Source organism: Peromyscus maniculatus, chromosome 6 (assembly GCF_049852395.1).
Source record: "Peromyscus maniculatus bairdii isolate BWxNUB_F1_BW_parent chromosome 6, HU_Pman_BW_mat_3.1, whole genome shotgun sequence".
Classification (NCBI taxonomy): Eukaryota; Metazoa; Chordata; class Mammalia; order Rodentia; family Cricetidae; genus Peromyscus; species Peromyscus maniculatus.
In genome coordinates, this window is record NC_134857.1 from 66,046,410 (window position 1) to 66,061,048 (window position 14,639).

General features: G+C 41.5%; 1 protein-coding gene across 10 annotated transcripts in view; it reads right to left on the reverse strand.

Annotated features, from left to right (window-relative positions):
* Fhip1a (FHF complex subunit HOOK interacting protein 1A) overlaps positions 1 to 14,639 on the reverse strand; it is a 236,394-nt gene that overhangs the window by 68,236 nt on the left and 153,519 nt on the right. For 8 of the 10 annotated variants that reach the window (XM_076574338.1, XM_042279223.2, XM_076574340.1 and 5 more), the window contains 3 exons: positions 13,860 to 14,504; positions 5,424 to 5,582; positions 3,559 to 3,645 (listed from right to left, as the gene is read on the reverse strand). In XM_076574338.1, coding sequence (XP_076430453.1) covers positions 3,559 to 3,645; positions 5,424 to 5,582; positions 13,860 to 14,504 — 891 coding nt within the window. The remainder of the gene's footprint in view (positions 1 to 3,558; positions 3,646 to 5,423; positions 5,583 to 13,859; positions 14,505 to 14,639) is intronic. The other 2 variants (XM_006985330.4, XM_076574341.1) reach the window with 1 other exon arrangement.

The window sequence follows — 14,639 nt, forward strand, 5'->3', positions numbered from 1 at the left end:
AAGCACATATAAATATTAACACAAGTGGGTTAAAATCAACAACCTTGAGATGATTCAGGTAGGACCAGATAACAAATGCACTTAGCAAGGTTAGGTGGTATACCAAATGAAGTGATAGAAATGTTCTGTGTTCAGAGCTTCCTGAGTTACCTTTTTTTTTTTTTTTTTTTCCTCATGCTAGAGATTAAACCCAAGGCCTCACACATGTTCAGCAAACTCTACTCCTGGCCCCAAAGCTTTCTGTGTTCAGCTTGGACACGACTGCAGAGGAAAGCCATGCAGCCCTTTAAGGAGAACTGTGTGAGCCTTTGCACCAATCCAGAGGAATGGCCATGTCCCAGTTTTGGATGAAGGAAGCACGCCGAGAACAGCTTTGGAGTGTGGAGTCCCAGGCACATACACAGCAGTGGGGAGGAACCTCGGAGGCGGCCTTCATTCAGCCTGATGCCCCTCCCCATCTTTCCTACTCACAAGGTCATATGCGTGCATGGGTATGGTATGTGGTGTGCACATGTTTTATGCGCTTGTTAGGGTAGGTAGAGGTGTGCACATTCATGTGTATAAGCCAGAGGACAGTGTCAAACGTCTTTCCTCATTCTCTACCTTTACTTCTTGGGGCAGACCTTGTCACTAAATCTGAAGTTCATCAATTCAGATAGGACAGCTGGCTAAAGAAATTCCAGGATCCACCCGTCTCCACCTGCCCCAGCCCCACCTTGTCCCCCAGGGCAGGGACACAAGGTACAAGACACCATGCCTGATTTTTTAATCCTTAAATCCCTGGATTTTTAGGGATCTAACTCAGATCCTCAAGCTTGTGTGGAAGGCACTTCACGGACACCCATCTTCCCAGTCCTTTCACAGGGCTTTCCAACACTTAATCTCTGCTTAAGAAATGCTGTGGAGATATACTGATTGTATGTGGAGGGAATTTCAAGTATGGATTTATTTGTATGATTTATGAGGCAGAGAGAACAAGTTCACCTTTATAAGCTGCCTACACTGGTGACAGGTAACTGAAAAGTTATGTATGATTTAGGTGAGAGAGTGCACAAAGGAATTTTATTTGGAAGACTAACTAAGGCCCTTTTGTCAGGGCAGCAGACCTGAAGTTTGCAAAACACACTGGGAATTCTACAGCAGACCTGAGCCCAGACGTGAAGCAACCTTTTCAGCACCCAAGGAGGAGATGTAAGAACTAGGATACGACTGCTCCCACTGCAAGCTTCTCAAGATACACTCAAGCTCCGACCTTCTCTGAATGTCTGTCCCTGGGCTGTTGCTCAAGGACACACTCCTATCACTGTCGCTGAGAGAGCCAGAGGTGGAGGAGAGGTTGCCCCTGCCTTACTAATCTTTTCCATTCTAAATGGTAAAAACATGAACAACCCCCGCCCCCCGCCCCCACACACACACCATGAAGCATAGGAAGAAAAAATAAATAAGAGAACAATCAGTCTTTGGTCTCCCTGAACACTAAATGGAAATACCCTGAGAAGAACTGTCAATAATGGATAAAAATTAAAGCATCTTAATTGGGGAGTTGCAAATTCAAATCTCATACAGTAACATTCACTTTTCATCTCCTGCATTCTATATTAACTTTTTAAAAATAAACATGTATTAACTTCATAGTTTTAAAAATCTCCAATTTTAAATTGTGGACATAACTCTAAAAATGAAGTCAGGTAATGTATACACAGTGCTGTCTAAAATCATTCTCTTATAGAGCACTGTCTGGGAAGCCAACAATTGCCAGTCCTAAAGTAAACATTCTATTTGTGTGCTGTTTGGTTTGGTTTGGTTTTCCATACTTCTCCAGTCTAAGGAGATGTCCACACTCAGCAGTGATGTATCCCAGAGAACAGAACATACGGGAGCCCTACCCTCAGAAAGTGTGCTCACCTCTGTGGATTGAGATGTTGAACATACACACCTCATGCCCATTCCTCACTCGTTCCTAAGTGCTGTGAGGAAGTGAGGTGAAAAGGTCTCCACAACAGCTCTGTGAGTCAGAGCTCATCCTCAGTTACAACAGCTCACTGTTCTAAGCTATAGTGAGATCATAGCAAGATGTTCTCAGGTGCTGGTGCACCGTAGGGTGTCTCCAGATAACAGTGATGTGCTACACTACTGAAAAGTTACAAGTGGGTTTTCAGCACAAAGAAACGATACATGTTTGGGAAGATAAATATGTTTAACTTACCTTCAACATTATCTTAATATATACATGTATCAACACATCACCTGATACCCCATTAATACACAAAGAGAATTTCCATCAACGTTTATAACATTAAAATATATTAATTATAATAACACGTAGTGTGGGAAATAATAATAATAGTTATCACTAGTACAATAGTTATCAACAGCATTATCTAGTGTCAGTAGGTCAGTGAGGTAAACTTGGGAGTGAAAGAAGAAGAAAGACTATGTGAGGGAGTTATAATTATGGCCAAGACGTGCGGTAGTACCTCTGTATACCACTAAAAAAGAGCTCTTCTCCACACAGATTTAGAAACCGCCGAAGCCAGACACTCACCCCGCCCCAGAACAGCAGAACACTGGCCACCAGAAGGACAGCATGGAAACATGGAAGGCACGTGTTCTCCAACGGCATGCCTTACCTTTCCCAAGACAGCTCTAATTCCACAGACTCGGTCCCTTTGAGTCTATAACACACTAAAGTAACCCGAGGGAATCCCGCATCAGACCAAGTACAGTCTGTTTCACACAACTGTGTCCACTAAACTCAAAGGGCATTGAACAACGAGAGAGAAACAGCTCCAGTGAGACCAGACATGCCATCGGCACACACCGTAACCCACAGCATTCCTAGAACCTGGGTTTTCCCACTTCACAAAATAAGAACACATAAAATGTAATTTAAATATGCAGAAAGACAGGCATTTCACTCAAGTCACATTGTAAATTAATTCTTGCTCCTCTCCCAACCAGGGAAGAAGACTCCTTAAAAATCAGAATTCTATGTGTATCTCATAACAACTCTCAATGGAAAAGTTATCAGTTGATTTATTAAATGTAAAATGAGAGTCATAAGGAATTCAGAGCGGTGCTAAAGAGACAGTCAACCTTTGATGGGACCTTAAAGTGGCTTCACTTTATAATTGTTACAATAGAAAATCACATTCTGTTAAGGAGAAGGTAAAGCTCTGACCCCTGTGCTACCTCCGCCCTCTGCATGGCCACAGCAGCCCATGACTCTCAATGGAGGACGAGGCCTCAGAGGTCAGTTTAGCAGAACGTTCACAGCAGCCCCACCCATGAACTGAAGCAGACCCCAGAGTCAAAGACTATGCATCACCTCTTCTACAGACCGTCTTACTTGACATTCCACAACATCAAGAGGACCCCATCCAACTTACACCAGGGCTATTTTTAAGACCCACATTCGATACTACTAAGAACTTTGGATGGATCAAGAAGAAAAATAAGGTTATATCCACTGCGGAGTCATTACACCGTGCCTGCTTCCCTCAGTTTCCCTCAGCTGTTCTATTAGCAGACAGAAGATGGCCTTCACCCATCACTGACCTTATGGAGGGCAGGAGCCAATACTGGTACCAAGAATCCATTGTAAATGTAGCTGACCAGCTGAGAGCGAATCAAAGGGTGGGCCACCTGAGACAGAAGAGGAACACAGGGTTCAGTCTCCACGGTATCTTAAGACCAAGCCATTCTGTGCACATCTTACATTCAAAATGGAACCCCAAATTTGGGGCATGTTTTCAGTTGTTAAATAATACTTCAGACCACACAATGACATGATTTTTTTCCAAATATCTATCACAGTATAAACAGTTAAAGTTATACTTCCAAATATAGAAAAATGTTAATTTTAAAGCTGATTTGAAAAAGACAATGAAAAGACTGACTATGCATAAATATTTATAAGTTAAAATGAATAAATTATAAAGTATAATTTTTGGCCCTTAACTCCCTCTGGGCTCCATATCCATTTGTGCTACCTTTTTAAGAGTGTAACTATAGAAAATGATAATTAAATACACTTATTTTGCTAACAGAGAACTTTGAAGATATATTTTCTGATATTTATATTAGGGAGGAAAGGATCTGTAAAACATTCTCATAAAAAGTGGACAGCTGTTCAAATGCAGAAAACATTGCTGGTGGTACTGAACTTCCCAAACTTGATTTTCAAAATACATGGTAACATGGACAAACCTTTACTAATATTTTTTTATAAGTAATCCTTCAGTCCCTAACCCAATATCATTATTTATGTGTTTTTAACTAATAGTTGCCTTTAATTTTCAAACAAATACATAATTTCCCCGTTCTTCACCATGCCCGTCAGCTTTAGAGAGAGAGAGAGATTGAGATTCAGTCAAACAATAAAGTAAAAAGCATTTCTAGGGAAGTAAAGCTAGCCGTTTAAATTACTGACAATCTCTCTGCGTACATCCGAAGAAGAGCTAATAGTAGTTCCATCATTTTTATTTCCATACATTTCTGCAAGAAAATGTTGATAGACTATAATATTAAAGGGAAAATAATTTAAAATGTAATCCATTTATCTTAAATACAAATAAAACTTCCTTTGACTTGGCAATAAAAATGAGATAGGAACTAAAGTAATTTACTTTCATTTTCCTCCAGAAGCTGTCTCTTTATTTGGTAGATAAACAGATTATAACTAACATTTCTCACCCTAAAAAAATCACCATAAAACAAACCTGATTTCTTAATAAATCCAATATTAAGGTAATATTTATGCTACCTAGAAGAAATTTTGATGAAAACTTAGTATACCCTTAAACATATATAAAATTGGATTTTTATTGAAAACAGTAACAAGAAATCTGACGGTAAAAATCTAATCAAAAAGCCAAATACACAAGAGTTCAGTGGCTGTTTTTTCCCCTAAAGCGAGCCAATTTCAAAGCAAATTTAATTTGTGTAGCTAAGAAGATTGTTAACTTCTTCCGAATTCAATTGGGATAACAATATTCTTTATGTAGTGTGTGCACCATTAAGCAAAATAAAGTGTTTTCCTTTGTAAGCTCCCAAGAAGACCTTGAAGTAAAAGGGTTATAATTTGGAGTACTTAAGCAGCCTAAAAATATCTATTTAATGAGCCAGCCAGTGAACTTATTTTTGATGGGTAAGTGGATAATCAAAGCAGAATAACACTTTTTATAGAGAAAATAAAATCTTTTCATTTGTTCTCAATTGAAACTTTCAGAAGCCTACCAAACATTTTCACTCCTTTCAGGATATTCAATGGGATTCGAGCAAAGCCTCATGATTCCATACATACTTCTCAAAATTGATGAAGGGTGAATTTTGAGAGTGGTGCTCACGCACGCTAATCCCCGGCACAGCTTGAGCTCTGACCGGACCCCAGCCCCGATGGCTTCCACTGCTGCGGTGCCTACCTGGATGACTGCATTACAGAACTCCAGCGAGTTCATGAACTGCACGAGGGGAGGCAGCAGCAGCCAGTCGTCTTTCAGAAGGCAGTGCCACTCCTCACCCTTTTCTTCCAGCTTTGTGGGCAGGGACGAGTAGAGGCCACTGAGTCCAGTTGCAAGTACCTGCATTCAGAAAGAAAAGGCAAAATAGTCTTGTCTGAAGTGCATGATCTATACCTAACAGCTCACAAAGATGCCAATGTTACTGATCCAAAGACAGAACTCTGAGTAGCGAGAGATTAGCAATATAAGAAGGTAGCAACTAGCTAGGACGGGTTATCCCTATTCTATGGATCGAATAGGAAGCCCCCCAGCAGACAGCAAGGCAAAACCAGAGCTACTTAGCTACTAGTCAAGAGGTTGGTGAGGGTGACTCATCTTCTATGTCAGGCACCATGATGGGCTAGGAGTCAAGCAAGTGAGAAGGCAAAACACAAAGATGAATGAAATATGAGCCTCATACCCAAGAAGTTCAGAGAAGGGACAGACTCATAAGAAACCCAGGACAGCACAACTTGGAGAGAGCCAACAGAGAAATACATCAGTGCACATCCTCTAGTCTATGGGAGGCAGCCTTGGATAGAGGCGGTCCAGGACCAGAGGCTATGCATATACTTAGGAGAAAGACTGCTTGCATGTTAAGGGTCAGGACTGACACATACTAGCAAGTTTGCGTGTTAGAAAATACTTTCATATATATATATATATATATATATATATATATATATATATATATGTGTGTGTGTGTGTGTGTGTGTGTGTGTGTGTGTGTGTATACTTTCATACACACACACACACACACACACACACACACAGTTTCCTTCAACCATCACAAACAATATAACAAGAAGAAAGAACTCGGTGGGGAGAAGGACAGGTCATTGAGATACAGTTCAAACAGAGCTAATGCGAGTCTACACTGAAGTATCAAGTGGAACCTCACACACAAAATGGATGGGATAATCTAACCAAGACGTCTGGTTTTAAGTCAAAACTGGGATTTCCTTTTTTCCTTTGCAGCCAGTTCTTAAAACTATGCTGACAATGTTTGGGCCTGGCAAGTGAGATTAAGAACTTGAAGCTGTCAAGTTCTCCAGCTTGATCATTAAGAAAAGAATCAGTTGATGTTGAGCGCTTACAGGATAGAAGACTGGGGAAGCAGTGACTTTCCCAGGGCCAGGGGCTTCCCAACTGGGAAGGAATGCTAGCTAGGAAGCGTCCCGGGCATCCTGACTTAGCAAATGTACAGAATGACACAGACCGTACACAAGAAGTCAGCTCTAGGGCTGGCCAGATGGCTCAGAGGGAAGGGTGCCCGATGTCTGACCACCTGAACTTTATTCCCGGGACCCACACGGGGGGGGGGGGGGGGGGGAGGGGAAAACTGACTCCTGCAAGGAAGTTCTCTCACCTCCACACCCCACCCCACCACGGCATGTGCATGCCCCCACACATACAATATAAACAAATAAATACGCAGTTTTAAAAACTGAAAGAAGAAAACAAAACAAAACACAAGTCAATTACAAAAGACACCATTCTAGCCTAGATCCTGAAGCGACTCAAATGGATGGAAACATTCAAAAATGTATTCCGAGTCAGGCCCCGAAAAGAAATAGTGGCATGTCTCCCTGATCTCCCAGCCCATCGAGAGACGAACAAGGAATTATAATAGTGTTAGAAGCATTCAAAACGCACGATAGGAAATGTAGGATGCGGCTGATACACGAAAGCTCTCCACTCTGACTTGCGGGTGGGGGGTGAAAACGGGAATTGGTCTCAGAAGTGCCGTCTAGGCTGCTGAAGAGTAAACAGGAACTAGACAAAAACGAGCGGCGGAAGGGAGAATATTTCAAGCAGAGGAAAGCCGTTCCGAGAGCTGTACAGAGAAAGAGGAGACGGTCTCCTTAGGACTGAGAAGCCCAGTGAGGACTGTCAGAGCAGGGAAGACTGACCACACAAACAAAGGTAAATACGAGCCACGGCCTGTGGGGGGGGGGTCTGCACAGAAAGCCTGTGAGACACCTGGATGGAGAGCCCTATGGACAGCTGTGAGGGTGTGATGCCTGGGAGAGGGCTCTGGGCTAGAGGTGGCCATCTAGAGCCATCCATGTGGCGGTGACACTCGAGCGTAAAACCAAAGAGGATGAGGGAAAGATGACAAGATGAAAGAATCCACAGAGCCTGGCACGGAGAAGCAAAGACAGAGAAGCCTTACAGCCAGACATGCTAAAGTCCCGGGGAACATTGCCCACGGAGCTACTGTTACCTCTCCTTTCCCCTTGGTGGGACAGTCACCTCTCTGGCATACACTAGCTCCCTAGCTGTCTTCTCCATCTCTCCTGATCTGACTTGGTCACATCAGTCTACACTGGAGACGTGGATGATTGACACAGCCAGGTGTGTTGAGTCTCAAATGTGACCTTCCCAGAGTAACACAAGGAATTCAATAAGAGAGTACAAGCCTGAGTGGACTTAGGACAAAGAGGAAACCACAGGAGAAACTAAGAGCTGAGATGGTATAGGAGCCCACACTATAAAAGACAGTGAGAGAAACAGGTGGACCATATCAACACTAGAGATAATACAGATACAGTTCTTCGTTCTATTGCCTAGTAAGTAATCTTTATTCACTCATACATTAACTCACTGATTTTAAAAAAAAAATCCTGACTACTTAATTTCAGGTCCGGTGCTAAGAATAGGAAACAAAACAGTAAGCAAGATTGATCCTTTATCCCCTTAAAAATCAGGGCATCTGTGGTCCCCAAGGAAGATGTCCTCTATTTAAAGTACTTAATTCCTTGTCAACAGACTCATACAAATCACTTTAATACTAGTTTTGAATGTGACCCAAATGAGTTGTCTATTATAAATTAGAAACCTCTGGCAAAAGCATATGGAGCCCCAAAGTCCTCCTAGAAGAGAAGTCCAATCTTGATGCTACATTTTAAAAGTCAATTACATTTGCTAACTCATGCTAAATTAACCACAGAACAAAGACTTTAATTCTGTGTTCTCCTACTTTCTTAACCACTCTGAGGCTCTGAAGATGAATTCATAAAGACAAGCTTAATTTGTCTGACTAAAAAGCTGGGAATAACTATTCAGTATATCAATATAATTACAGCAACATTAATTTTCAAATTACATACATCAGTGACAGTAATTAAAAATAACACATACCTAATATTCACTTTTTAAGTGAGCATTCCAAAAGGGCACAGCTAGGATGTGAACAGTAGGAAACCTGCCCGGACAGGAAGACACACCCCATGCAGAAGTGACAGCTGGTAGGGCAGGGTGTCCCCACCATGTTCCTGCCACCATAAGACAGGGCTAGGAAATAGCCCAGCAATTTTCCTCAGAGTGGCAAAAAATATGAGAAAAATATTCTGCAAAATAAAAAGCATCACACATTCTTCGAGACAGGAGTGTGAATCATCACAGCTACTGACAACTGTATCCCCTTCCAAGGCTCTGAGTTCAGAGCCATTTACGTAGATTACACACTCTTCTAGAACAGGGGCTTTGAGCCATGCATAGACAAGAGTGGTGCTTACATGGGGAACAAGTCAGGCCAGGAGAGATGGAGAGGCCAGCCTCCAAGTTAACAATCACAAATAAGACCCTCGAGATACAGAGGTGCCAAGGGAGCAGGACCAGAGGAAGACAGAGGCAACGGGAGATGTGGAGGCGGTTTGGGGTTTTTGTTTTGTTTTTGTTAGGGTCAAGAACTAACATCAAAAGTGATTTACTTTCAAATTTCACTGTGTAACTTGAAAACTGAATTATAAAAATGCACATATATCTGCATTCAACAGCTAATTAAAAATAAAATGCCCATCTACTCTTTTAGCCTTTTATTGATTCAGACCACAAAATTGTAAAACATAATGTTTATTCTCAGTACATTAAATATTAACCAAGTACTCTCCACTTATCATCTCCCAAAAGGATCCTTAAATGGAGTTATCATGGGCTGAGGAGATGACGCAGCAGTTCTTGCTTCATAAGCACGAGGACCCGAGTCCTGGTCTCCAGCACCCACATAAAAGCCGGAGGTGTGTTGACTAGAACTCCGTTGTTCCGAAAGTGGAGACGAGGAAGCCCCGGAGCAAGCTGGAAACCTGCATCAGCCAAATGGCAATAACTAGCTTCAGCTGAAGGACTCTGTCTCAGTGGGTAAGGTAGAGTGGTCAAGGAAGAAAGCTAACATCAAACCCAGGGGTGTGACATACACACACACACACACACACACACACACACACACATGAACACACAGACCTACACTTCCACATATGAAAACACAAACCCGCACTCACAAAAAGAAAGAGAGAGAGAGAGAGAGAGAGAGAGAGAGAGAGAGAGAGAGAGAGAGAGAGAGAGAAGAAAGAAAGAAAGAAAGAGAGAAAGAAAAAAGAAAGGAAAGAAAAAAAAGGAAAAAAAGGAAGGGAGGATTCCCATAGAGGGCCATCTGGATAGCAACAGTGAAAAGCAATAACTTCTTGACAGTCTGGTGTGGTAATGCTACAACAAGCAGTTTTAGTATCAGACAAATGTGGTTTTGAGCCAGACTCTGCTACTACCTGGTGGTTATTGAACTCTCAAAACTTACAGGGGCTGCTGTAAGGATTAAAGAAAATAACCCATGCAAGATTAGCGCAATGGTTTGCATATGGCGATGGAAGAAGGACAAGCCATGTACACACATATCACTGAGCACGTTAGAGTCAGTCTGTAAACATCCCATGGTACTCGGTTCATTTTAGCACAAATGAAGATTTTTAGCAGATGGCTTTGGTGGAAAGCTAGCAGCAGAACACCTGGTGGGGACCATTTGATACAACTTGCCAAAATAAAAGGCCTCATAAGTTCTGGATATGGGATAAATAACTTCCTACCTGTGGCTCTGTATCTAAAGGTCACCTGCTCTGATTTGTATTGCTTGATTTATGTACAGTAGGCTCTGTGCTCTCTTTGCCAACATGCGACAAATGGTCTAAGTGTAACCATCAACATTTGGTTATAAAAACAAAAAGAGAGGCGTGATCATTTAGTGCCCAACCATTTGTTGGGACCAGATTGCTCTCCAGGGCATCTGTATTCTTCTTTTCTTGAGAATCAAGAGATGAGAGAGAGCAGAACCAGCCAGCTCTTTCTATCAACTTTGAAGACAAAGTTTCCAAAAGAGATCCAATTTGCTAAGAGAGTCATTACTCTTCCAACAGCCTGATGCTAACACACTTTGACAATCATACTAATTAGAGAAAGCTCTTTGTCAATTGTGGCCCTTAGCTGGCTGGTTAATAGAGTATGCTTTCATCTGCAACATAAAGGGGTCTTTTTATTTTAATTATTTTGTCAGATGTAATTATGGAAAACTGGGTATAAATGAGATTATGGGCTCTATCCTGAGGGGCAACCTAACACAAGAAACTTGTCTTCCATTTTAGCAAATAAGGTCAGCTAGAAATGTTGTTTTCCCTCCAATTTTAATGAACTGCACAATGTTTTAGAATGCATTTTTGTAAAAGCAACAATTAGTGAAATCAGCTTAAACACAGTTAATGGAAATTTAAACATTAAAACAACACCACATTCATCTCTCAATACATTTGAATTTTTTTTTTTTTTTTTTTTGATTTTTCGAGACAGGGTTTCTCTGTGTAGTTTTGGAGCCTGCCCTGGAACTCGCTCTGTAGCCCAGGCTGGCCTCGAACTCATAGAGATCCTCCTGGCTCTGCCTCCCGAGTGCTGGGATTAAAGGCGTGCGCCACCACCGCCCGACTGAATTTTTAAATTATGAAATATTACAGATAATCAGAAAATAATAGAATTGAAAACCACCAGCAATACTTATCAGACTTTTATCATTTTGCAATAGTTTCTTTACAAATTCTGCATGTTTTTCAAAAACTGCCACAGCACCAGCTGGAGCATGGGGCTGAGTGATAAGAGTACATGCATGAAGGAGGATCTGGGTTCAGTCAACCCACAGCACCAGCTGGGGCATGGGGCTGAGTGATAGAGAACAAGCATGAGGGAGGATCTGGGTTTAGTCAACCCACAGCACCAACAAACAGAACAAGTCCTACTCCACTACCATTGCCATCCCTCTTCCTTATTCAACCTCGAGACTGACTGGAGTCTTGAAGTTGACACATATTACTCTTGTTCTTGATGTGGTTTTGTTTGTTTGTTTTGTTTTTTACTTAAACTATGTGTGTGTCCAAAAAAATGGTAGGCACCATTCGAAAGCTTTATGTAAATGCTAACATGGTAGGAACTTTGCTACCTATTCATTAAGCAACATGTTTTCAGATTTGTTGGTCTTCATACATATAGGTGTAGCTACATGCTAATATACATTATCATGGTCTAATTATCTTTTGTTTCATGTATTTCAGCTTTTATTTTCTTTAAATCATTGTTCAACTGAACATCCCTGTGCCAATATTTATAGGTAAAAAGCTTCAGGACCACACAAGCAAATATGTGATGTTAGTAGCCACTGCTGTATGGCTTTCCTAAGTTATATATCAACTTATATTTTCAGTTCTTGTCTTTTCCATATCTTGAAACACTTGGGCACATTATAGTTACTCAAAGTCCACAGTTCAAATAAGAATTCACTTCTGCTGTGCATTCTGTGGCTTTGGACAAATATACAATGACATGTATGCACATTAAGACTACCACAGAGAATATTTTCACTTCCCTAAACACCCCCCATGTTTTGCCTGCCTACTTTGGAAGATGCTTCTCTTTTTACTGATACCATACAGTTTTCCTTTCTAACATGTCATCTAGTGAAATCGGAAAGCATGCATCCTTTTCAGATTGTCTTCTTTCAACTTGGTAGTATGTGTTTAAGGTTCCTGTGATCTTTTCATGACTTGATAGTTCATTTCTTTTAGATGAGTAATATTTTCAATATCTAGGTGGATCAGTTTTTATTTACCAAGTAAAGGTGATATCTTGGTTGCTTCTACAACTAAAAATATGAATAAAGCAGCTAGAAACATCCATGTTCAGATTTTTGTGTGGATACAAGTTTTAAATCCTTTGCATAATACTAAGGAAAGCATATGATAAATCCTGTTTTACAAGAAACTATCAAGGCTGGAAAGATAGCTCAGTGGTTAAGAACACTGAATGTTCTTCCAGAGGACCTGGGTTCGATTCCCAGAACCAAAGCTTGATTCACAAGCCCCTGTAACTTCCGTTCCAGAGAATAGAATGCCCTGCTGTGACTTTCCCAGGCACTGCATGCATGCGGACATACATGCAGGCAAAATACCCATACACGTAAAAAGGAATAAATAAATAAACCACTTCAAAAAGAAAAAGAAACTATCAAACTGTCTTCCAAAGTGGCTGTACCAATCTGCATCTCCACCAGTAACTAACATGAATTCCTATTTCCACACCCTTGCCAGCACTCGGTATTGCTCATATGGTCTGTGAACACCAACTTTACGGGTTTCGTAGGTGAACCCCTCCTTTTTAAACATCATATCCCCATGCTAAGCACACACCCACCTACCACATATATTTCTAAATGTCCCTGAGGGAGTGTGTTTCTCCTGGTCTAAACTGACCCATATAGTGTTTACTAACAATAGCAAAAACTCTTATCTTCCCATAGCAACTTGCCTTGCCTATTCCAACACAACTCACCAGGACTCCAAACTATTCCACATATACAAGGCTCCATGATGTATAAAGACTAATAAAAAGAATAGACAACAGAAATGTTCACTGAGCTTAGAAAGTGTTGATAACTACTGTCCAAACAATATAACACCAAACACCCTCAGAGACCTAGGAACCCCTGAAAGTTCCACACTGCTCCCATTTTTTCCTACTGCTGATGGGGCATTGGCTACTCCAATATATACCACTTTGTTTCCACATCATGGATTAAGAAACTATACAAGAGAATTTTTTGTTATGGCAAATATGTATTCATGTTTCAATAATGCTCTAGACCTAAAACTAACAGTCATTATCTTGCTGAGAAATAAATTAATTTGTAGAAGGAGCTGTGAGGGGTCTTACCACATGCCTTGATTCAGTGGAGCAAAGTCAACCTGAAAGGCTATGAATTTTAAAAGAGCAAGTTTTACCAACCTCTATGCATATTCTCTTAGAAAAGAATAAAAAAATGTTCCCAATAAAAATGAACTGAGAAACGGTTGCATTTTGAGCTGCCACTCCTCAGCCACATTTTAGCAGTGAATCTTGGGCACCTCTGCTGCCCCCAAGCAAGTTCCTCTGAACGTCTTTCCATGGAAGGTGCAACTTGGAATAAATGGAACAAGAGCATTTACTACTGCGACACACAAGAGGAAAGGGGTGAGATGGGAGAGAAGTGCAGCAGCAGAAGGGACTTACTGGACAGAAGTAGGTATTCTCCACGATGTGATTGGCCACCATGCTGTTCTCAGCAGAGAGAGACATGATAAACAGCAAAGCATCCCGAGCTTGCTGGCCTACTGTGCCCTCTCGATGAATGAAGGGTATCAGAAGGGAGAAGATGAGGAAGTTGGCGGCCCCTTGGTCCTCGCTGGTGTGGAAGAAGAGTTCTAAAATGGATGGATCTTTGGCAAGGATGGAGCAGAGCTGGTTGAGCAGGACAACTAGCTTCCCCTCCACAGCTGGGGTTGCTGTCCCGGAACAGGAGCTTAGCAGCATCATCAGGGGCTTGAGGATGGGCTTGTGGTGCAGCAGAGGCTGGGACGACTGGGTGATCAACATCTCATACATCTTTAGCTGCTCGATTTTGGTTTCATCGGTGAATTCCCGTCTCAGGCTCCAAAGGAAGAGCTTTTCCATGATATTCTCACAGACCACAAATTCCAGAATTGGCCCCATCGCAGCATCCTTGGCCTGTTCTTCGATTAGCAGAAAAAGCATGTGTTCCACATAGTTCTGCACAGCGCTGGCCTCATCTGGGGGGATGGACCCATATTTTGCCTGGGCGTTCTTCAGGGGGTCATGCTTCTCTAAGATCTTCACAACCTGCAACATATCAACCACCTGTCTGTCATCCATTGCTGTTCACCATAATTCCCCGACCACACCATCACCATTTTTGGGGTTTTTTTGTTGTTGTTTTTTGTTTGTTTGTTTTTTACCAAATTGGCACAAAAACACAGGAGCCATTGGATATAA